Source organism: Taurulus bubalis (genome assembly GCF_910589615.1).
Source record: "Taurulus bubalis genome assembly, chromosome: 10".
NCBI lineage: Eukaryota > Metazoa > Chordata > Actinopteri > Perciformes > Cottidae > Taurulus > Taurulus bubalis.
In genome coordinates, this window is record NC_136598.1 from 15,642,235 (window position 1) to 15,666,302 (window position 24,068).

A 24,068-nucleotide genomic window follows, 5' to 3' on the forward strand; every position below is an offset into this window, starting at 1 on the left:
TAAATATTATAGAAATTATTCATATTTATGTATTTAGCTAATGCAAGCAGTAAGGGCTATATATCCTATTTATTTTGTATATCTCAAACTGAAAACATGGGAGGCTGACTTTGCATAAGATAATTAAAGTGTGTTTGAATAATGATGACCTGCCTTTTTATCCTCTGAGCATCTAATTACAGATAGATGAATTTGATTACTGAAGGAGCAAATAGAAATGATATTGATGTTTAATCTAATCTTCCTCCCATTTGCGAAATACATGAGAAGATTTGTTTTCAGTTTCAGAGGTCACGTTATTCAAATTTCAGCATCTTAAATGGGCAAAATCAAAAGCGCCATCAAACTTGAACTAAGATTACTTTTCTGTGTCTTTTAAATGCAAAACACAGACGGAAAAGCATCTCTGTTTATGCAAGTCTGGTTACTTGGATTCACTGACAGTCTCTCTGGATCAGACAGCTCAGCAGATCTAAGGCACTCCCATGTGATCTACTAATGTCGACAGATTTTCCTCCTCACCACATCCTGGCCAGGATAAATACTGTATAGCAAGCTCTGTGACAGATCCAAGGAGGTTTCATCCTGGCATTACTCTAACGGTGCTATCTCATCTCTCATTTGTCTAGGTGGATATGTACCAGCCCCACTGACACCTCAACAAGGTACTAAACACTCACCTCCTCACATCTCTCCATGCACCCAAAAACACCACATTAGAAAGTGATAATAACTTGGATCAGTCATAAAAGTGTCCCTTGCACCTCAACCGATTTTCCAATTTCTCTCTCTGCTCATTGGCAACATGTCAGATTATTTGGATGAGATTGAAAAAGGGTGGCTTGTCCCTGTGTGTGCTTGTCAGTGCAGATGGCACAGCACAACCGGTACATTGAACTCATGATAATCTGCATTTTTCTGAACATCTGAGATTACAGATGGCAGGATTATTTATAGAAACACGTCTGCATTCTTAGATAACTAAAGTCACCGCTTTGATCTCTCACAGTATCTGACGTGTCGACATCTTTCAAGGACACCTGTGTGAATGTACTATATGTATGAATGAATTAAAAAAATGTTCCCTCAACGGTTTGTGAACCAGTTTCCTCCCTTAGCCCAAATTTAAGGATGAATGACTGTGTCTGTGTCTGCCCTGTGATTGACTGGATGGATTGAGCCCACATAGGATTACACTACACACAATAATACACCATATAGCCTCCAGTGATTGAGATTTAAATGAAGTTATACATAATTTTAGGGTTAGTATATGTAAAGAAAGAAATTAGTTGGCTCTTACACAGATATGAATTTACAAAATAAATCTCTTTTGTCCAATGAATGAAGGCTCAGCCAGATACATCATTATTTATATTCATATACAATATGGCCACGCTAATCCTTGTTGTTTTCAATGTAGCAGGGATATGAAATCATGCGTTGCTACGTTAACAGTGAGACGGCCCTCATGGTATTTAATGGAAAGATGTTTGTGTGAGCCAATGATATCATACAGAATGATTGTTATGAACCACAGGGGGAAAACTATTATGGCAGCTCTTTACTTAACATCCTATGCATTTAAAAACATTTGGAAGTTAAATTCTCAAACACTTGACAAAATAGTCCTAACTCAAGGTCTACTTACTAGCATTGCTGATTGAGAGATGTGGTTAAAAGCTCTGAAAAAGTGGACCTTAAAGGGGTGACATCAGCTTTTTTCAATCTTATTTTCCTCCCTAGTTTCCATCATTAAATCCATCAGTAATTTAATACAGAGCACTGTCTGTCTTTAGTGTATAACAGCTTCTCTGTAGTTGTGTAGTTGCTGTGTGCGTGCTGTGGCAAAGCACCACACATCCACAAGTCGTAAACTCCACTCAGCCATAACAGCAAGGAGTCCTCTTGTGGACATGACAAGTCATTAAACATGTATACAGCATTAGGGCATGTTTAATCAAAGTAATTAGCTGATTAATGTGTTCTTTGTGATGTTCTTCAGCCAAAGCAGCCAAGTACGGTCCATTGCAGGGCTTCCTTGGTGGTGCAGGAGGAGGAGGAGGAGGAGCAGGAGTCTACAGAGGTAAAAGAACGTTTACTATCTCCAGTCAGTTTGACCAAACAACATAGGCAGGAGCCGCCTACATAAAAGAACAGATGAGTGTGAACTTTCATTATCTCCTGTGAATTCTTAGAAAAGACTGAACTATACTCCTGATGTTCTTTGCTGCAGGTGGAGTTGCAGGATGCCAGGGCAAATTCTGTGGCAGAAGGAAGTAGAGGATCTCTTGAGATCCAGTGTGACCTCAAGACACCATGGTGCTACTGCATGATCTAGAATGTACATTTTATATGCAAACAAACCCCATTAGGAAACATAATACAAGTTATTTGTTTTGTCATTTACTTACTTGACTTCAACGTCTGTTTTTATACAAACCCACCGACCCAGAATTTTGTACACACTTTGATGTGACGTATGTTATGGATAGTGGCTTTAATCAATAATGTGGTCAAGTTAATCCGCTTTAACTCTCCGTACTTCACCAGCATACTTAGAATATAAAGTGTGTGTGTGTACCATGTGTTGTTCTTGTGCATGAATGTGTATGTGTTTCGTGTATGATTGCACTGTACTGACTGAACCATCGACTGTCAATGTGACCTATGAATGATTTCTCTTTTGGTTTTAATCATAAAGCAAGGTGAACTGTCCTCAGTGCTGCAGCCCACACTGTCGCACCTCGCTGTGCAGAGCTTGTCATCTCTGTCAGAGGGGTTGGGTTGGTCGATGCTCGTCCAAAACCTGATGAAATCTGTCCAATCTCAGTGTCGTCTCTGACTCCCCGTCTTCTCTGCTGCTATTTTTAGGCCTGCTGGGTATAAAGCAGCGGGAATTGGGGTTCTGGCCAACCCATCTGCTCTCAGTAACTTTGTTGATTCTAGTTGCTATGCAGCCCAGCTTTCTCTGCATTTTTAATGTAGCCAAACTTGAGATGTATGAAGAGCAGTTTCTGCTCTGAGGAACGACACGCTGAAGAAGTTACGGGATGTTTAAAAACCACGGGGAAGCCTTCCAAGTAGATTCAAATGTAACACAGATACTACTCATGCATTTACATTATGTGTGTGTGAATGTTTCATTATGTGTCCTGAATAGAGCGCTTTAGTTTGCTTTCAATGTTTAGTCTCATTGCAGCAGTTATTTACATTTATGTAACTTGTCATTACTTTATTCAAGATTTGGACCATTCTTTGACTCATAGCTTTATTGTTATCAGGAATGTGGGAACGTAAAACAGAACAATCATTTTTTTTTTGCATTTATTCAGTGTTTAGAATTACAGAATACGACTGTGTTTAATGGGAGAGACGAAGTGTTAATGTGAGGCATGAGCTCCCATTGTTCTTCATTTACTTGAGCTGCTTTTAAAAAGGCTTACTGACCAAAGGTTCATGAGCGCTGTTGCCAAGTGCCCCCGTCTCTTTCTGTAAGTGTGTACTGTATTTTGTACTAATTTGATAAACGCTGGCTCCAGTTCCTTCACTTGGTGCTGTGTAAGAAATGTCTTTGAGCCTCGCTGGGTCAGACCTTGTCTTATGTGCCATGGGATACTCTTCATCTTTATTTAAAATTGTTTTTATAAGGAGGGACCGTGTGGTTTTGCACTTTTTATATTTCCACGACACACATGTGACTTGTTCCTGGAATCCAGCATTAATTTGCTTCATTAAATAAAAATAAAAATTGTGTTAAAAGATCTTGCATTTTCCTATCTGTTTCGGTTTGTTGTTGTTTTTTCTTCATGAGTGCATTCCACGGCAGCAGCAGTTTGTCCTGTGAGTTAATGAAAACCACCTGGCTCACAGTGGGCTGGTAGTTCAGCTATAAGCCACATACTACAACGTGATAATATCTCAGGTGCCAGTTCTGTTGCATCTCACTTCTGCCACATTCCACATTGTTTTTCCCACTGGGCAAAATTAATCAGGAACCATCAGATTTAGTGGTTTTTAAGAATAGATATGTGAAAAAGTTGGGAGAGATCCTCGTTGTAATGACAACAAACAGATTAGGGTCAGACATTTTGCCTCAGCGGTAACTTAACTGACTGTTCTTGTTGTGCCAGCTGGAAATAATGAACTCATGTTGCTGTTCTCCGAAGATCTCCTGGGATAACCACTGACCCATGATCTGCATCCTGTAGAAATAGCTTACACTGTTGTTCCATCAGCAGGTCTAATAATGTCCCACTTTAGAAATAGTGAGCAAGAGAGTAACTGAGTGGAACCAATAATTGGGGAAATGGTTTTGGGACTGTCCTGTTACTGTGTGTTGCGTTTAGATGCCGTTGTTGTGTCGTTCTTAAAATAAATGCTTGATTACAATTCGAGAAAATATGTATTCATTTCAAACTTTTTACTTATTCCCTTCATATTTGTTATTGCGTGCTTGCCTGTAGACAATCCCACATTTTTACATGTTCAGCCTCACACTGAAAGATTCAACTCATTTCTCAGTTGCTTTCAGTGCACATTGCAGCTCATCAGCTGAAATCCCAAACAATTTTACCACTTGCACTACACATACACTGATTTGATCTCTTACTCTTTAATTGCACAAGCAAATGGCAAAACACATATGTATTGTTTCAAAAAGCTATGTATTTCTATGTGTATGCTTTTCTCAAAATATCAGTAAAACAAATAGAGGTTAAATTATGATGTAGCTACTTAGTTATTGCTAAGCCCAATACAGTGGCGTGCACTGCACCGGATCCCCCTCCCCGCCCTGCAGCCATGCATTCATTAAAGCAGGGAGGGCTCCTGGTTGGCCGGCCCTCGTCTTCCTCAACCCGGCTCCGCCGCTCCATTGGCCAGCAGCTCTCTTGAATGAAGCGCCGCAGAAGCGCGCTGGCAGCCGGGAGGAGGAAGCTGTGTGGGCCGCCGCAGGGACTCAGGGAGGGACCAAAGCACAGCAACACGACCGCTGGGCGGGCTGCGGTGGTGGTCGGACACCGGTTATCTGTCGACCTGAGGCGGCAGGCTCTGTACCGGAGCTCGGTGTCGGAGAGTGAATGAGGTTAATGCTGCTCTGCTGCACCTGGAAGGACGAACGCATGGGAGAGGAGGAAGGTGAGGAGCCGCTGGGTGTTGAGGAGCCCGCCGGCTGCACGGGGCGGGAGATGAAGACCCACTCTGGCTGTTAACATCATGCTTTCCACTATCTATCCTACTTTGGGTGTCGCTTATTGTCAGTCACACAGGCAGCAGTGTCGCACTGGTTGTATTTGCAGCGTCAGGCTGAGTGTCCATATTGTGCTGCAACTGAAGCCATGTTTTCTCTCGAGTTGATGCTCCCATCATGTTTGGATGCAGCGGTCACCCTCAGGCCATGCACAGTAGGCATTTGAGCGAGGATGGGCAAATATGTTCTGCTTGTAAACAGCAAGTTGCATTAATAAACTAAAACGAGGACTATGGTGTGATTAATGTCAAATGACAACATAGTCCTCGTGGTGCAGCTTGAAGTTATTGTCTTGCCAAACATCATCTAAAAGGTCCGACAGAGTTGAAGTGATGAGGAGCTGCAGGTTCTTTTGGCAAAGCCACAGCTAATAGCATCACAGATAAATAAAAAAAAACAACGATCCTCAGCTATCTTCTTCTGTGTGACTGGTATTGATTAAATAATGTCTCTCAGTAGATGATAACAGTTTTAGCTCAATCTAATTTGTTGAGAGGAACCTTAACTGAAGTAATAATTCAACAATAGGTTGCTGGCTGTGAGATGATGAACTAATATATTCAAGCTACACAAAGCTTGATTTCCCTCTAATCTTTGCTCTTTGTTTTATTTGTAAATTACTTTATTTTACTTTAAAACAAGGGGAAACACGGTTTTTGATTTAACTAGTCAGAACTAGCTAAGTGGAGATTGTTTTGTTTTAATAAATGTTGGGAACAATTGCTCGAGAACAAGCTTTGGTATAATAATTTGTGTATCACTGTAAATATTTGGCAAGTACCTGCGTTAAGTTACAGTATAGAGATACCATTGTACTGTAGCTGTGATCTTGAACTGTAATGTGATGAGTCATTGTGCAGGAGGAAGTGCTGCAAGAGTTTCTGTGAGTAATGAGTTGGGAGGGGTGGTACACCTGCACAGGTTACACAGTGCAGTGTGTGTGTGTGTGTGTGTGTGTGTGTGTGTGTGTGTGTGTGTGTGTGTGTGTGTGTGTGTGTGTAAGTGTGTAAGTGTGTGTAAGAATGCAGGTGTGTTTGTGTGCCTTTTACTCAGGTATTTGCGTCCTCTGAGACCTTTGCAGACAGCAGAGGTCCAGTTATCAGATGCCATGAGAACGAGATGAGGTGAAACATATTCTCAAGTAGATGTGAAGGGAGAGGAGATAAAGGCCGCTAGCACAAACTGTCTTCAAGCCAACATGATCGATTAAACTCCAGCAGGGCGGCTCACTCAGTCATTACAGCAACGAGCCGACAGCACAAATCCTCTGCCAACACCGTTTTAAAATCAAAGGATGGTAGAATAATTAAAGTTCCAATGCTACTTTCTTCTTTCTTTCAACATTGATCCAACAATATACAGACGTTGTGTTGCAGATTGAACTATGATCTGTGTTCAGCACTGTTTTTCTTGTTTATAGCTGTTTTGCATTTGAAAGATGCCAGCTACACATTGCTCTCAACTTGCAGAAGAACTTCGTCACACCTTTTAGTTTCAAGTGTCTTTAAAATATCCAACTGAAGGCACCCAATGATGCAGTAAATGTAATGCATACAATGTATGATGTTTTACTTTTCAGCTCCAGAAACACGATTTATTGCCAACAATGGTATTTGCAATATTTTGCATACTGTGCTGGAGTATCCCCTGCATTGTGTAATGCACCTACTTTAAGGTTCACACACACACACACACCTGTTCAGATCAAATGTAATATTTAAAGTTTCAATCTAAAAAACAATTCACAAGTTGAAATAATAGGCTCGTTCGAGATGAGCCAGTTCTGCGCAGAATTGATCGGCGGCGATCGGCGCGCAATGCATGCTGGTCAACGATACTCTCACGAGACCAAGCCGGCTGTCGACTTCAGAGTCAGGCGCCGCAGTTGCGCTCCAACGACTGCTTAGCCCAGTGCATGATGGGAAACGGCTGGCTCTCGCCACATCAGAGAGCTGATTGGCTCTTAGATCTGACAGCAAACACCACATGTTGGAGAAAATCCTTATTTTATGTGTAGTTGAAATACTTAACGCTTAATTGTTGACTATTCGTCTCATGTTTAATCTTAAAAAAAAGATAAATATCCTATATGCTGATGTTCGTGTTTTAACGTTGTCCGTAATGATGAAGCATTTTCTTTGTTTGTTTGATATCTGGAGGCTCAGTGAGGATTTGCATTGAAGGCAAGATAAGAAAAGAGATAACAGTCACATGCAAACACACATCAGCAATTATTACAGCCCATCAAAGAACCGCTATTGACTTTATGCATATCTAACTATAAAACCATGGCTACTGTACCAGTACATCCTGTAACTAACCTCCGTCTCTCGTGTTACAGCTGGAGGAAGTTTGCCCGTCTGTGCGGGATGCAAACAGAGGATCTACGATGAGCAGTACCTTCAGGCCCTTAGCGCTGACTGGCACACCGTCTGCTTCAGGTCTGTTCAACACAAACTCACCACCCTGCAGCCTCAACATGTTCACATGAGTCCACACGTCGTTAAAGAGCAGCGATGGAGTGTCTCCTTGCCCCAGTGCACAAATGAATGGATGAGTGTGGAGCTGAAACTATTAGTCCATGACAGGATTGGTCATTGAACAGAAAATGAAATCAACCCTTTGTTGTAATTCATCTCTCCATCTCTCTCTTTCTCTCTCTCTCTCTCTCTCTCTCTCTCTCTCTCTCTCTCTCTCTCTCTCTCCATCTTTCTCTCTCTCTCTCCATCTCTCTCTCTCTCTCTCTCTTTCTCTATTGTCTTTCTACTGTCCAATAAAGGCAGAAAATGACCATCAAAATAAAACAAAGTATAATAAATAATTACAAGGAGCTTTGATAAACAAACAAAACTGAAAGTTTGAATGAAATTTGGCTTCAATGATTAATCTTAACTTTTTTCGTACTAGCATTAACAGTAGCTGGTTTCAGCCTCTTTTTCAGCCCTTTTTTTTATTTCAGCTTATTATGTGGGAATTATCTTTTACTATTTTTATCAAATTAGTTTGTTAATCAATCATTGTGTTTAAACTTAGTCAGTCCACCTTTTTTGCTGTACTGGTAGTAATGCTCTGCAATCTCTTTTTTGTGTGAGAAAATCTCCTTTAATTGTGTCTTTTCTTCTTTCTGACAAGTCTTTGCTCTTGGTTGTCAGAAGATTATGTGACTTTTCTATTTTGGGTTTTCTTGTCTTTAAATTGAACTCAGGTTCAAAAGCATTGTTTGGATATTGTTATCATGCAAGAGACAGGCTCAGGTGATTTGTTAAACACCATGTGTTATTACTCCTGTGACTCACCTCACCACAGAAACAGAAGCTCAGTAATGATGTCTCTCACACCTGAACAGTCTGAAAACCTGTCTGAATAATGTTTACAAATACAGATGTATGCAGCTTATACGCTCTGACCGAAACACTCACCCATATGTTTAAACGCCTCATCAAGCATTGAAAATTTAGCTTCCTAAAGGTTTGGGGGAGACGAATAGGCCGGTTTGTGTTTCTCTCTCTCAATAGCTATAGAGCGGTAAGATTGAAAAGCTTATTTGAAGAGTGTGTGAATATTGAGACTGTTTCCAAGATGCCTTCTGTTTCTTCTCAGTTGGATTTTTGATGAATTGTTCTGCAACACGTTGTGTGTGTGGGCAGTGAGACTTCATGTGTCTCTGTGTGAAAGAAATCTATTCATCTCATTGTTTGGATTTCAGCCAGTATGTTAATTTTAACATCGAGCACAAATCTTGTCTGTTGTGAAACTGACAGAAAAAAGAAAAATAATTAAACAGCATCGAAAATCATAGATTAAATGTGATTTTATTTAATTAGTAAACATTGCTATTATACTGCCCTTAAAGAATACATTTTTGGTGACAAAAAAATCTCCCCTCAAGGTCCGGTTAGTAGCTGACCCAGTTGTCACATTTTAAAACACTTCAAGAACTTCTCTTGATGGGAATAGTATTTTTTCCCAAAGATTTAACCACACAGATTAAATCTGTATCCTCCCGTTGCTTCACATTCTCTCTGTAAGCATCTTTTACTACGTATGCTACATGTTAATGGTCCGCACTGGACTTTAGAAAAAGTGTTACAGTCAGTCAATCTTTAGATCAATACATTCACTCAGGTCATATAACACGAACATGAATATAAAGGCATTCACAGATGGTGGAGACTCACTAATGACCATTGATTCGTTCAACACTCTAAACTGCAATTTGAGACTTCCGCTTTTTTATGAGATTTGATATTTGATATTTGGAAGCATAAGGTATTAAACAAAGTGTTTTTAACACTGGAATTTTCCTTTATTAAATGAAAACAAATGTTTATCCTATATAGCCCTCCGTACAACAGACATTTAAATACTAAAATAAATAAGCAGTAACTGAGACGTGTTTAGTTTGTTTGTTGTTTGATGCATTTTCTCTCACACATCACCTATTTAGCATCATGCTAGTGCCTTTTAGTATTTATGTGTTGTTGTTTTTATATACCAGGACACTGCTTAAAAATATTGCCAAGCTCAATGACTGATAATTTAGCCCTGATAATCTCATTGATTTACTTTGAAAGTGGGCTAGGTGTTATGAGGCTCCTGTATATATAACTACTAGGACACAGTTGTTGTTGTTGATGTTGCTGCAGCTTTTGTTCCTGATGATCTTATGTAATATCTCCACCGCTTTCTCTCTGTCTCTCACATCTCTCGTAGAGAAAACTTTTCTGACAAACAGGAGATCAAACAACTTCTTGTCGAGGAGTTCTGACTGAAACATTTATTTATTTGCCTCACAACGTTCAGAATTAACCTTAGTTCCTGAAAAGAGATAGCTGTAATTTAAAGTCACAATCTGGGATATTTTACTGGCTCTTTGCACAAATATAGTGCAGACTGGAGAACCACATATATTGTTGTTTTTATTCCACACATTATTTTCCTCGTAAAAACCTGGCTCCTACGTTTAAAAAAAATGCAGCTTGCCCTGCAACAGTCAATCTGGGTGTGTTATGCTAGCGGCGGCTAATGTAGTGTTGCACCTGTCCAGCTATACCAGACAATCGGAGATCTCTGAATGATTGATAAATGTAGATTTGAACGACAGCAAGAAGTGCCACTAACAAACCTCCACCCCTTACATGGCCTGGACTCGGATAAGCCAAACACAGCCGCTTATATACATTTGTGGGGATGTACGGCGGTGCCACGCGAGGATAACGTGCTGCTATTGGTCGATGTCGTCTAAGAGGTGGCTGCGGGGTGCCTGGTCTTGTTAGCAGCCATGTTGTTGTTGTTGTTGTTGTAGAATCTAATTAAAGGACATGCTAACTTCAGGTTTTAGATGCAGCATGAGTTTTTCCTTGCTTGATGTGCGTAGTTCTTCGTATCTTTTCTCTACAGGAGAACAGGTAAAAAAGTTATGTGACTCTTTTATTTAAATGTTCTTGAAATGCACCATCTGCATCGTCAACGTCAATCCTCCTTTCACAATGGTCGGCAGACTGCTATGTGGAAAACTCACCTCTCAATGTGTTGCTAATGATTTCCCCCGGCTGGATGTCTGAATGGGAAATCTGAGAAGAATATCTGGGCTGTGTGTGTGTGTGTGTGTGTGTGTGTGTGTGTGTGTGTGTGTGTGTGTGTGTGTGTGTGTGTGTGTGTGTGTGTGTGTGTGTGTGTGTGTGTGTGTGTGTGTGTGTGTGTGTGATGAGAGAGTACAGAAAGGGAGTTACATCTGGCTGTCGTGGATGAAGAATTGCAGTTTGTCTCAGTTGGGTTTCCATTTCCTTCTTACTTGAGTCCATTTATGTGTGTGAACAGATTTTCCACCTTTTTGTTTGTTTGCATTTTTATGCACTTTGTACTTTGACATAAAATAAAAGCACTACATTGCATTTCGTTGTAACTCTACCATCATTAGGCGCAAACTTGAGCATGGTGTCAGCTCCCTCAAACTCCTTTTGAGGTGCCGGATATCATCCGGCAGCTTTCAGTCCTTCTGTGACACAACACACACCCAAACAGTTTAATTAATATGAGTGTAGCCAACAAAATCTGTAAAAAAAAGACCCCTTGAAAGTCTTGCATCGTTCTAGAAATCCTCCAGATTTGTTCCTACCTCCCACACCGTGTCTTGAAATTATAGGGAATCTTTCTTTGACCCAGATCCAAATCCTCGGGGAGGAGCAGGATTGTCATAGAAAAGGAGGATTTAAGACGACTTCGCTAGTATAGACAAGACTTCCATGGAAAATTGACTCATGAGACTGAGCAACTGAGCCTAAATCCAAACAAAAAATATCCAACTGCAGGGCCCACTGCTGCAATATAACATTAATCCAGCAAAAAGGAAGTGGAGACGATAATAGCAGAGGGGAATGCAAAATTAAAGTGCTCCGAGTGTTGTTTGAAGACTGCAGGGTCCCATGGGTGGAGAAAAAATATACTTCTCAGAAAATAGCAGCAGCTCGCTGTACATACAGCAGCCTTCATGGGAAAATGTTCTAACTGAGATCTGTTTTCAAATACAAACACCACAGTATCCTCTTCATTAGGAACCATGCCATTACATTTATTTATTGCATGTACTTGAGTACTTTTCTCAGGAAATTTAACATGTTAGCTCTTACAGAGCTATCTGAAAAAAATGTGTTTGTCTTTGAGCTTTGATTTGGTATTTCCAGAAATCTCTTGTATTTTACTTTTGAAGTACTAGTGATCTGTGATGTTCTTGCATCTTAGTATAACTGCTGTCTGTTTTGACAAGATTTTACATTTGTTGATCTCTGATACAATAAAAACTGACTGCAACGCTCCAACAGTGGTTTGTTTATAATAAACAGAAGGAGAACGGAGCAGTAAACATGACCTGAAAATAATCCACAGAGGTTTAGTGTAGTGTAGTGAAGAAACCGATTGGAGCAACACCACAGATGGTAGCATATCATGTAAATATCAACAAGAAAAATTCCCAGACTCCTTGCTCAGAGGGATTTTATCACAAAAAGAAGATGGGACACAGATGGGACCAGAAACACAAACAGCCAGACAGTCAAATTCACAGGTTAGACAAAAGTATTTGGAAGATAATAAAGGTGAACGGTAAACGTAACACCTGCAGCATTCACTTTTGGTTTAACTTATAAAAGCTTTAGTTTAGATGATCTGGTTTAACTGTTATTCTAACATTTTCACTTGTCATAATGGGAAAAGCACACGTTACTAAAACCATGAACAATGGCTCTGTTATATTCAAGTGTCCCAGTAAACAGTGTGCCAGTGGGGCGACATGCACAACACCAGGACCCTTAAACTGAAGCAGATATATTCAATTCAGCCATTTGACATGTCAGAAAACCATCAGTATATTCATAAAGGTTGCAGGAAATTATTTTTTAGGTGGTCAAAGAAATTTGCTCACTTCTTCATTGATTTATTTGCCTCAAATTTGTCATGTGTAATTCTATGTTATGTTCCTTACATCAGTGTGACCAAAACAACTGCTTCTCTGTTAAATAAAACATATTTATTTATTCATATAATATTTCTGAAAAGGCTCTCCAGATGCCTCGCAGTGAGAGCTCTCATCAAGGAGCTCCTGGGTGAGTTTTATTGCCTTCAAAGTGGATTTGAGGGAATTAATTTAAAGCAGCTCTTAATATTTGAGGAAAGACACAAGCTGCAGTAAGAAGGTGTGTAGCATCGTTATGATAGGACTCTGGAGACAGTCCCAACCTCTTGTTGCCTTGAGGGAATGAGGAATAAAAGGATTTCTGGTCCTTTGCTTATTAGCATAATGATCCTTTTGGTTTCATGTTTTTCATTCACTGTGTGAAATTTGCATTTTGCATTCTTGTCCTGTTATCTTCAGTCATTATAGAATCACCGGATTATTGCAAATTAGTTTATTCATGTTTGTTTCCATTTATCTGTAGCTAGATTGATAAGAATAGCTTAAGAAAGGAACATTAAACAAGGTAAAGCAGATGAGAATCATCATCTTATCAATATGAGCTTGTTTTTGGCTCTGAAAACTCGAGGCGTGCTGCAGTCTCTCTGCAGTACAGTGCAGCACCGTCCCAATGAAACTATTTCTGCTGCAACAGTCCAAGGATGACAAGAGCGTGTGCTTCGTAAGCACTTTAACTCATAACCTCTTTTACATCCAGTGTGCATTTACTGATCATACGCATTGCTTTTCTAATGTTGGTGATTGATTCATACTCATGTGCTCAGCTGTTATAAAAGATAGTCGAAACAGTTTCTTTCGGAGGAGCTGACACAAAGCTTGCAGATCCTCCACTGCCACTATGTGCTGTAGGACACATTCTCCCTCCATCTGTCTCTCTACACAACGACTCACGTCTGAATGAGCAACATTGCTGCTACTGTCTAAATAAAAGATAAAGATCACTGAATAATTACAACCAGAATCATGCGTAGATGTTGTCTCATCGACACCATCTTTCCTTGCAGATCTCTGAAACAGTGAGTTTTGGCTCAGAAACAGACAACATACAGGGCTGCAGTGACTCAGCTGTTTCTACCTGCAGATGAAGTCTGCCCGGTGACAGAAGCTGCAGGACATGATGGACGACTCATGGCTCCTATGTGTCTGATCCGTTGAATCATTAGAAATAGATTTTATTGCAGGACCTCGACACTGAACTCGGACAGTGTTGATGGTTCAGAGATGTTAATAAGGCGAGACTGAAGATGTTGTGCTTTTCTTTATGATACATCATATACGATATTAAATAGCAATATCTCTCGGCTTTGTATCTGAATTTGAATGCATCACCTTAAATTATAACTGCCCCCCTATGTTTAGTTGTATGCATCATGCAGAGGCCTTACCATCTATTTACAGGTGTTGCTCAAGAGAACTGTGTGTTATAACCCCACTAATATGACAGTTTTGAAGCAGATATCGATATTGCTATTTTAGAGTTTTAAGAAAACGACACATCAGTGCATTGGCCGATATGTTCTTATTATTTTTTAATTATTATATAAACAAACGTTTTGGAATAAGGACCCCATCAATTTGGTTCTTAAATAAGCTTGTCAGAGCTCTCTCGCAGACAAACCATGGGACATCTATTTATATGTAAATATGTATTTGACATTGGTGAACTGTAATTTCTTGAATATGGACTTGCAGACATATACGATAATACCAATATATACTGTATGTATTATCGATAAGCTGATTTCAGCTGATATACTGCATTTGCCATATTATCAGCAAGGCTCTTCAAGATGTCTGAGGATGTTTGGATCAATCTGAACAGTGACGCTGATGGAAGTGTAGACAATATCTGACTCATCATCATCAAAGAATCATATGAAATGAGTTGAGGGGAGGTGGAAGGGTTTATTAGTTGATGCATAATAGCAAAATGTGATTTCACGGAGTGTATTGAAGAATAGTACATGAAATAAGGACTTCCCATTACTAGGATGCTTCTCATGGTGATAAAAAAAGAAGAAAAGGCCATGAAGTGGGAGGGGCAGAGGACAGGAAATAGTTGATGGAGGAGCATGCCCCCTATGTGCAGCTGCACTGAGAGGAAGTAGAGGAAGGGAGAGAGACAGAGAGTGTCACTGATGGTTGTGACAGCGAGGTTGGTCGAGCATCAGAGCTGCTGACATGAGTCTGTCTTCTGATTGTCAAAACAAGACCGTCGCTCCCACGGGGGACATGTCAGCAAAGAACCAACGCAGCGACAAGCAACTCACAAAGTAAGTTGACCAGAGAAAGTACGTGGCTGGATGTTTGTTGAGTTTCTAGTTTGAGGAGGATGTTACTCAGGCCTAATAGATTTAAGGTTTTTGATATTTTTTTTTTTGGAGAGAGGGAGAGAGAGAATGGTGTGATTATGCAAGGACCGAGGGCCTGAACCGAACCCGGGACGTTACAGTTATGTTCTGGCACACTGTCACGGACGAAGTGAAACCTTTAACGAAACACGCTTAACTTAAGGTCAACCTACCTGCTGGTTCCAGGGCTTTTGACCGTATCACACGGTCTTCTTCGGTCGATTTGGCTATATAGAATTATAAATGTTCACACTTTCCATTATTCTGACCAGTAATATGACTTTTAGTCTATTTTTGTGTCTTTGTCAGTTTTGCAGTCTGTTAAATAAGACTTCAACAATTATTGTCATTAGCGATTATTCTGACTATTTTCTTGATTATTTGAGAAAGGGTGTGGTTTATAAAACAAGGTGACGTCTTCAGTCCAAAAACCGTGAAGATAAAATGTACTGTAATGTACATGACCTTTGCACATGTGTGCTGTGTGACCATAAGTTTGACCAAGGAAAGAAGCAAACTCTCACATTTACAAATTTTAGCATTTGCAGTGTTGCTTAAAAAACACAAATACATTTAAATAGTTGCCAATCATTTAAACTTTTGATTAACGAATCAATTAATTGACTATTAACCAAAGCTTTTATCACACAAACGAAGAAAAGCGAGCTAAGTTAACAAAACCTTTTCTAACGCTTTTAAAGTTTAAAGCATTTTCTTATGTCCTAATATAGAAGTTGCAACCAATGATCATTATTGACTAATCTGCCAATTATCTTAATTAATCAATTAATTTGGGGAGTCGGGTCTATAGAACATCAAATATGCTATCACACAAAATATTGAAGAACATCAGTCCTCACAGTGGAGAAACTAGACATGGTTATGGAAAAAATAACATTAACAAAATGTTTTTGTACGATCAGTCAGGTGCATCAGCTTCATTAATGTAATGCATAAAATGTCGTCATTCAGTGTTTCAAGTGTTAAATCTACAGTATCTTGTAATCTGTTTGAGTCTGTTCGAGGGATGTAGAGACTGAAAGGTGTCACTGTGGGTTCAGATGATTTACTCGTTTCTCTTTAAGTTGTCTCTCACTTCCCTCATGACGTCAGTCACACTTCTGTCTCTGGAAGCAAAGACCCATATTTCTTAGTGACTTCCCTCTTTTGTCGAAGCAAGACAATGAATCAAACCTGCTGTCCTGCATGTGACGAACACTGTGTGTGTTGTGGACTTTATTATTATCATTTGATATTTCCGTCCTGTTGATATTATACATCATCTTTAACAAGACTTATGTGTGTTCCTGTGAGTCAAAATACGGAAGGGTGACTGCAAGTTTTGGTTTTAACATTTATTTGTATCTTGTGGGTGTACGTGTGTGTGCGTGTGCGTGTGTGTGCGTGTGTGTGTGTGTGTGTTTGTATGTGTGTGTGTTTCAGAGTTGATAAGTATGTTATCCAGCACAACCAGGCTGTCAAAAGAAAAAAATAATTTGTTCATCTCATTGAACGTCTAGTATTATTTTTTTTATTCCTCGGAATCCAGAAATAACATAATGTTCATGGCTCATGTTTATTTATACTTGTGTAAATGTGTACAAACAGTAGACATGTATTAATCTATCTGATTCTGACTTGATTCATTGGTTGTATCCTGTATGTTAAATGTATTTTCTTACTTTTTGACTCAGATTCCTCTGTGAAGCACTTAGAGCTTCCTTGTATGCATGCAATGTGCTATATAAATAAAATGTGGTATTATTATTTAAGGAATTTGGCCATACATGTATGTATATTTATTGAGAAGTAAGAAGTATTGCACCATGCATGTCAGATTTTCGGAGATGGCATTTGCAATTCTTTTACAGTTGATCAGTCAATTATTATTCCAGCTGCAGAGATGATGCACATCATTTTAAACAGTTTGTGTAAATGAAATATTGAAATGGTACTTTCCCACAACCTTATATTAAAGTAAAATCTACAAACTGCTTTATTTAGATTTATATATATTTCCCCCCAAATAGTCTGACACATTGTTACAAACTTTCTTTTCTTTGATATATGAGTGATTAATATGATATTTCAGTAGCATATGAAGCTTAATTTGACACTGAATTCGACATGAATACAATCTTATCTTGTTTTTTTCCAATAAAAAAAGGTTAATTGAGTCAGTAGCGAGAGAAAGAGTTATATTGTGTCACCTCCAGTCCATCACACTTTGTGATACATTCATTTTGATATCTAATCATTCTTGCACTGAAAGCTGTGAGCTTTTTGATTGATATTCTCTTTTTCCACTCATCCAGTAACACTTTGCTCAGTGTCTGCTCAGAACTCCTCGTCCTCCTCGCTGCATCATCACCAGGGTCACACATACCTGCTGATAACATTTTCAGGGAGGAGAAAGGAGTCGTTCTGTGTATTGGAACTTTTTGATTAATCACCTGATCCTGAGCGTCAACCTCTGACTCTCACTACAATACTTTAATCACACTTTGAAAATTACATTTTGTCCCGTTTGCACCAGATAAACTCCAGGCTTAAACCCTGCATGTGAAGAAAGGAAGATTACCATCCTCATTTTCTCTCTATTTTGAGTCCTGTCACTTTTCTATTTGACCTTGATCGTTTCCTAAAAATTATTTGTCTTTGTCAGAATTCACACTTTAAGATACTTTATCAGACAATAACAGCCTGCACTCTATGATTTCATTAAATGGAGTTTTCTCAACTGTCATGAAGACAAATTTGTTGACATGATGGCACCTACAACACAAAGTGACGTCATCCAGCAAGGGTCTGATTTGGCCAATCAAAAGGCACAATGCATTCTGGTTAGGTTTCTGTCCAACTTCATCCCAACTGTCCACGCGGCTGCAGTTTTTGTAGCCAGACGCAACAGTTGCTCTCCGCCGACTGCAAAACTTCAGCTCTTGGATCAGGCGCCACTGTTGATTGGTTTAGATGTTGGATCAACAACATGATGTATTCTATAAACATTAGTTAAACAATATAACACAAATATGGTGACCGATGGTGACTTTTATCAGTCAGTTTTAGTGTTGTCAGTGTTGAATACATTTTGAAACTTACAAACATGAAGATAGTTCTTATATTTAAGTATAAGTAACTTTTGCGAACAAGTGGGGTGTGTGGATTCTTAAAATGTCAGTCTAAATCCCTGACGAATGAATAATGACAATTATTGTTTTGTATTTCTTTGTTCTCCAGAATTAATTAGCCAAATCATAAAGCCTGTCTAATGTTGAATTTAGAGCTTTGATTATATTTATTTATCTCAGCCTGAATTGACTCACTGGGCTGTTTTCACCCACTTCTTGTATCAGTTTCTTCTGTTTGTGTTTAGGTTTGTTGGAGGAACTCTAAATTCTTCTGTGAAAGAGACCTGATAGTGAACACTCATCCTGGTTCCCAGAGTTCGCTGAATTATCATTTCCTCTCAGTGGAACAAGTGAGACGGCCCCAGACCGCCTGTGCTGACAGTCTGTCAGTCAGGGCGGCTTAACAGTCACAAAGGAAACTGCTGCCGTGCTCATCATTCACTCACAGTCTGCAGGGCTCCTGTGTACCAGCTGAATGGACCACAGGGCCACAGATAAAAAGATTGTCTCCCACAGTTGGTGCAGAGCCAAAGCTACTGAAGGCACAATTATTACCGCGGTTTAAAAAGCACAACCTGCTCTCCTCTATACTGTGTTTTACTTATTTAAAAGAAAGTCCTTGAGGGTTTAACGCAGGTCTCAAAGCTGCTGAGCTTGTGTTTGACAAAGTCAAGGGAACAGACGCCTGATTGGCTGAGGGATTTCCTGGTAGAGAAACCACCCAACAGAGAGCAATGTAGGGGTTAGCATGTGGTGATGAGGTAATGCTTCTTTATTTATGTGAGAGGGTGACATCATCGCTATGGCATTCAGTGTTGCCATGGAGAAGGACGAGGGTAGGAGAGGGGGGAGGATGAAATAAGGGGAACAGAAAAGGAGGCGCGTGAGAACGAGATAAATGTGTCCTTGAGTGTGTGTGTGTGTGTGTGTGTGTGTGTGTGTGTGTGTGTGTGTGTGTGTGTGTGTGTGTGTGTGTGTGTGAATCAAACCAAACAGATTCAGCTACCGGTAAATCAATGTAATAAGTAGATTTTGTTTGTTAGTGTGAAAACACACACATACACACACGTTGGTACGTTCATCCCCGTCTCCACGTGGGACTATCCTTTGGTTTTCATGAGCAGTGAATATCTTGGCACTGTACCAGGAATCTCCATCTATTTATGTCTCGTCTGAGGGAAAAGAGTGGGGTCTCCCCCAGACAGTCTTTCATCCGTCTGAGTGTGTGTGTGTGTGTGTGTGTGTGTGTGTGTGTGTGTGTGTGTGTGTGTGTGTGTGTGTGTGTGTGTGTGTGTGTGTGTGTGTGTGTGTGTGTGTGTGTGTCAATCCCTCTAACCCACAACCCCCTCATCTTTTTCCCAGAGGTTGAATTTTCTCTTTGTCTGTGAGGATTTCAGCTTAGCCTGCAAGTACAGCTGAGGACTTTTTTATGCAGTTGACACAATTATTTGCCTCGTTTCGCTGAACATTTATTGTCTGACTGTCCTGATTTTACTGGAAGGCCCAGCAGACCGGTGTATCGGCGTATTGATCAGAAGTACTCAAAACATTTCTGCTGTCTTTGCAGATAGGAAGGAGATGCATGTCCTTCTGAGCTTGGCTAAAATTATCAATGATTTAATTATTAATGTGTTTGAGAGGTGTGGCTCCTCGTAAATCTTTCAGCTCTGCACCTGTCAGTTGGTAATGAACCAGCTCACACCACCAGAACACACACACTGTTTCCTTGTGACTCCTCTTGCTTCCTGAGGCGGTGTTAGCCCACGGGTCATTTAATGACACACACACACACACACACACACACACACACACACACACACACACACACACACACACACACACACACACACACACACACACACACACGCGCGCGCGCATAATTGCTGACCAGAGCCTGATGGGGAGGCATTTGAGGGTTTATCTAAAAAGGCATCACACTGAGATCTGAGAATATAAAATACAACAGCTGTATGATTGTAGCTTCACTGCTTCGTTCAGATTAGAACTGCAACCATTCATCGACTAATAGTAAAAAAACATAGTGAAATAAATGGCAAATATTCCTAATTTCCAGCTTCCCAAATGTGAGGATTTGCAAATGTAAGGAATGTCTTTGGCTTTTGGACTGTTATTGATGTCACTTTGGGCTTCTTTTTTCCAATCTTTTTTACATTTTACACAGTTTTTAACAATGAATTATTCAAAAGATTATTGCAAGAATATGTTATAATAAATTAATAAAATAAATAATGGTTCATGGCATAAATATGTATTTTATGGTACAGGATGCATGTGGCAGTAAATTAAAACTGCATCTTCGTACCATTTAGCTGATCAGCTGCAGACGCAAACATGTTAAACCAAAAAGCTTTGCATGCTTCACCAACGAACGACTGAATGGAAACATTTAACCTTAATTAATAATTTATCTGTCTTCCATTTCCATGCACATATGTGTGTGTCTCTTGTGACATCTGCTTTGCATGTTGATAGGCAGTCAACTGTCGGCCTGCAACAAACTATTATTTGTATTGTTGATTAATCTGCTAATTATTTCCATTGTAAACTGAAACTATGAACCTTTCAACTGTCAAAATAGTTACAGAATAATTTTAGTTTTATTGTTTTAGTTTTAGTATAAACCCACATAAACAAATGAAATAACTATACATGATATATTTGTATGTATATGCTGAATAGTGACATACAGTATTTCAATGCAGATGAGCCATTTTTCTCATTAGTTAAGGCACCTGTAAGTCGTCATTTCTCCTTCAGTGTATTTACTCATCCTCTTTGGCAGTTCAGTGGCTCCGGGAATTTTATCTCATTCATTCCTTCAGACCTGATGTTGTTTTCATTCAACTATGAAGCTCATTCACATCGACTGGGACAAATGAATCATGTTAGGTATTGACCTGGGTCAGGCCGCCAGCATGATAAATAGGATGCACGGTCATTCAAAAACATATTAGATCATGAAAAGGTCCAATGAGACCATCTCACTGGAAATAATAAATATGAATTATAGTAGAGAAAAAAAATCCAGTGTATGGATAATTCATCTGGCATAACATAATTGAAAAAAAAAAATTTCACTCCTCTAAACACACTCACAAAAAACACTTATACATACTGTATTGTGTCTATATGAAATTAATACTTTTTTTAAGGTGTTACATCCACATATTGAGAATCGCCAAAAAACGCCGCGAGCCCCTTCACCGCCCCAAAGCTCTCACAGGCGGTTCACTCCCAGCTGCAGTCTCCGCGTCCAGATTGAAAATTAATCGTGCATGCGCAAAGCTGCCGCTGATCCTGACCTGCACTTTAAGTCAGTATCACTTCTGGATCTTTACTCTTCTCTCAAAGAGGAGAACTTTCCTCACATGAGGAGGCCTGCTCAGAAGATAATAATAATACATTTAATTTATATAGTGCTTTTCCAGATGCTCAAAGACGCTTGAAGATGTTAGTTCTCTTTTGATCTACCTACACATGAGAACAACAATTCTCAGTGATGAAGTTCAACAAATCCAGATTCAGATCCTCTCTCACTGATGATACCTGTCAGTTGTCCTTCACATATCCACCTCAGACATTCAACCAGACTTCATGCACTTGTTCAAACACCCAACACAGGCTGGACTTTTCTCACTGAGTAAGAAAAACTGAACTGGAAAACATCAAAAGCACTTATTGCTTTGTATAAAGTTAATCAATTGCTGGTCTTTAGCATACCTATTTAAGCTAAGCAAACTGAACATGGACAAAAGAAGGAGCTTGTCCCTCTAACAGGGACCCTCACTACTGAACAGACTGTTTATGCTGTTCCCTGATAAAAGACAAATGTTTCTTCTGGTACCTGTTCAGAAAAATAAAGAAAACAGATTCATATACCGTTGTTAACTTGCTGTTGCTCAGAGAATGCCTGTTATATTGTTCTCATAACATTAATTTAAAATAAAAGCGTGCAATACATAGTTTTTTACTCATTATTGAATTTTGCGCATAATGCGATTAATTGCTGTTAATCACAGAAAAATCGTGTGATTAATCAGTTCAATTTGTTCAACTTTGCCCAGCACTATTAAATACGTATTATTTACAGCATCTTGTGAAGTAATTATGCCAGAACTCAGCCCAAGTCAAATGTGAGCAAACACAGGAAGGTTAGAGACGGCCTCCTCTTGACCTGGAAAAAGGAATTTATTTCTCTCTCAGACACTTTTAGCTAATTCCATCAGGGATTTGAGCAGGAGGGGGAGCAGTTGCAGGTTTACTAACGTGTCTCCCTCGTTCTCATCCTCTCTGTCATTGGTTGTTTGCAGACCTTCATGGGGATCCAGCTGGTTTTCATGGCATCTGAAATCTGAGTTATTTATGTCAGAGCATCCTGCCCTTTTTTTTGTCTTTTGACTTTTATTGCTCTCGGTCACTGCGTCTTGAATCGATCAAACGCCCGTGTTTAGTCTTTAGTGCCTTTCTGTCTTATATTCATCTTTTCTCATTTTCTCCCACAGATTTTCTCAAACCCATTTGTTTTTCTGTCCTTTAATCGTCATTAATTTCTTTGCTAAAGGGCCTGTAATATGTATTAGATGTGTTCACAGTAAGGTGTCAGTGTGCGTGTGAGAGAGAGCCCGCTAAGCTTTGTATCCAGCTCGATTTTTGGAGCTTCGTAACTGAGTGGGCAAAGACTCTCTGAGTCTTTCACACTGATAATCCTCTTACGCGTCCGTGCCGATGCACACACAGACACAGTCACATAAAAACGCCCAAATGTGAGCACAAACACACATTGACACAATAACTGGAAAAAAGGCGTTTTATTATGGTGGTGGGATTTTATATATTCATAGAAGTTTTGAGCATTGCTGCCTGTCTCCTCCACCCCTGAGATAAGATTCATGTCCTGAAGGCAGACATTCGGCTTCTTCATCTGGGAGTAACTAATGTATTCACTCATATTGTTATACTCTGCTGCCAGGTTTTACTATGAACTGAACCTTAGTGTGTGTGCACAAACACTTCCATGTGCACTTGTGTGTCCTCCCCAGGTATGACTTTGCCCCAGCAGGGTTTGCAGGATGCGTGTGTGCAGGGAAAGGCAGTTATTGAGTGGCAGAGAGCCGAGACAGCTGAGTAGCTCCTGGCTCGGCGCTGCGGACTTCTTCTGAAAGCCTTGACCCACTTCCAAGTCTCCTCCTCCCCCAATGCTCACCCAAACACGCTGCATACTGAAGCAGCTCTCCAACAATCTGCCGAGTTGCAGTGAAGCTCCGCATGCAGATCCTGGGAGGAGTGGGTGTGCCTGTCTGTCTGTCTGATAAATAAATTGTATGTGCGGGTCTGCATGTGCTGCAAGGTTAATGTGTGTACGACGTACAGGCGTACACGGAAGGTGCAACACCTCTGGCAAAGTCAAAGTGAGTTGCTGCATCTGCTGAATATATTAATGAGTTGTCTCTTGTCTTCTTGTCTCTGAGAAAGAGGAAACGAAGAGGAGACGCATAACTGCACAGCTTCGGGTCCCATTTATGCCCCTCGCAAAGCACATCTACAACAGTGTGGCGTGTGTAGGGCTGCAATTAACGACTATTACATTATTGATTAATCAGCAGATTATGTTCTCTATTAATGGATCAATTGTTTGGTCCATTAAATGTCAGAAAACTACCAATCACTATTCTCTAAAAGCCCAAAGTGAGATATATAGTCAAATAAGACATTTATTTAGGTGAATTTAGCTCCTGAATAATTGTATTGTTGTGTGTGTAAAACTAAATGATGCAAGGATAAAGTCTGCATTGTAAGCAATATCATATTATTATTTTGAATGTTGAATGTAATATAACATTTTA

At 39.7% G+C, this 24,068-nt stretch overlaps 2 protein-coding genes across 2 annotated transcripts in view; both read left to right on the plus strand.

The window, feature by feature from the left end:
- Positions 1 to 3,764, plus strand: part of elna (elastin a) — a gene marked incomplete at its 5' end in the record, with an annotated part of 53,532 nt that extends 49,768 nt beyond the window's left edge. The window contains 3 exons of the mRNA XM_079224540.1: positions 630 to 665; positions 2,006 to 2,086; positions 2,237 to 3,764. Coding sequence (XP_079080666.1) covers positions 630 to 665; positions 2,006 to 2,086; positions 2,237 to 2,283 — 164 coding nt within the window. The 3' untranslated portion in view covers positions 2,284 to 3,764. The remainder of the gene's footprint in view (positions 1 to 629; positions 666 to 2,005; positions 2,087 to 2,236) is intronic.
- A 1,317-nt stretch (positions 3,765 to 5,081) lies between these two features.
- Positions 5,082 to 24,068, plus strand: part of limk1a (LIM domain kinase 1a) — a gene marked incomplete at both ends in the record, with an annotated part of 40,422 nt that continues 21,435 nt past the window's right edge. Inside the window, 2 exons of the mRNA XM_079225506.1 lie at positions 5,082 to 5,139; positions 7,593 to 7,692. Coding sequence (XP_079081632.1) covers positions 5,082 to 5,139; positions 7,593 to 7,692 — 158 coding nt within the window. The remainder of the gene's footprint in view (positions 5,140 to 7,592; positions 7,693 to 24,068) is intronic.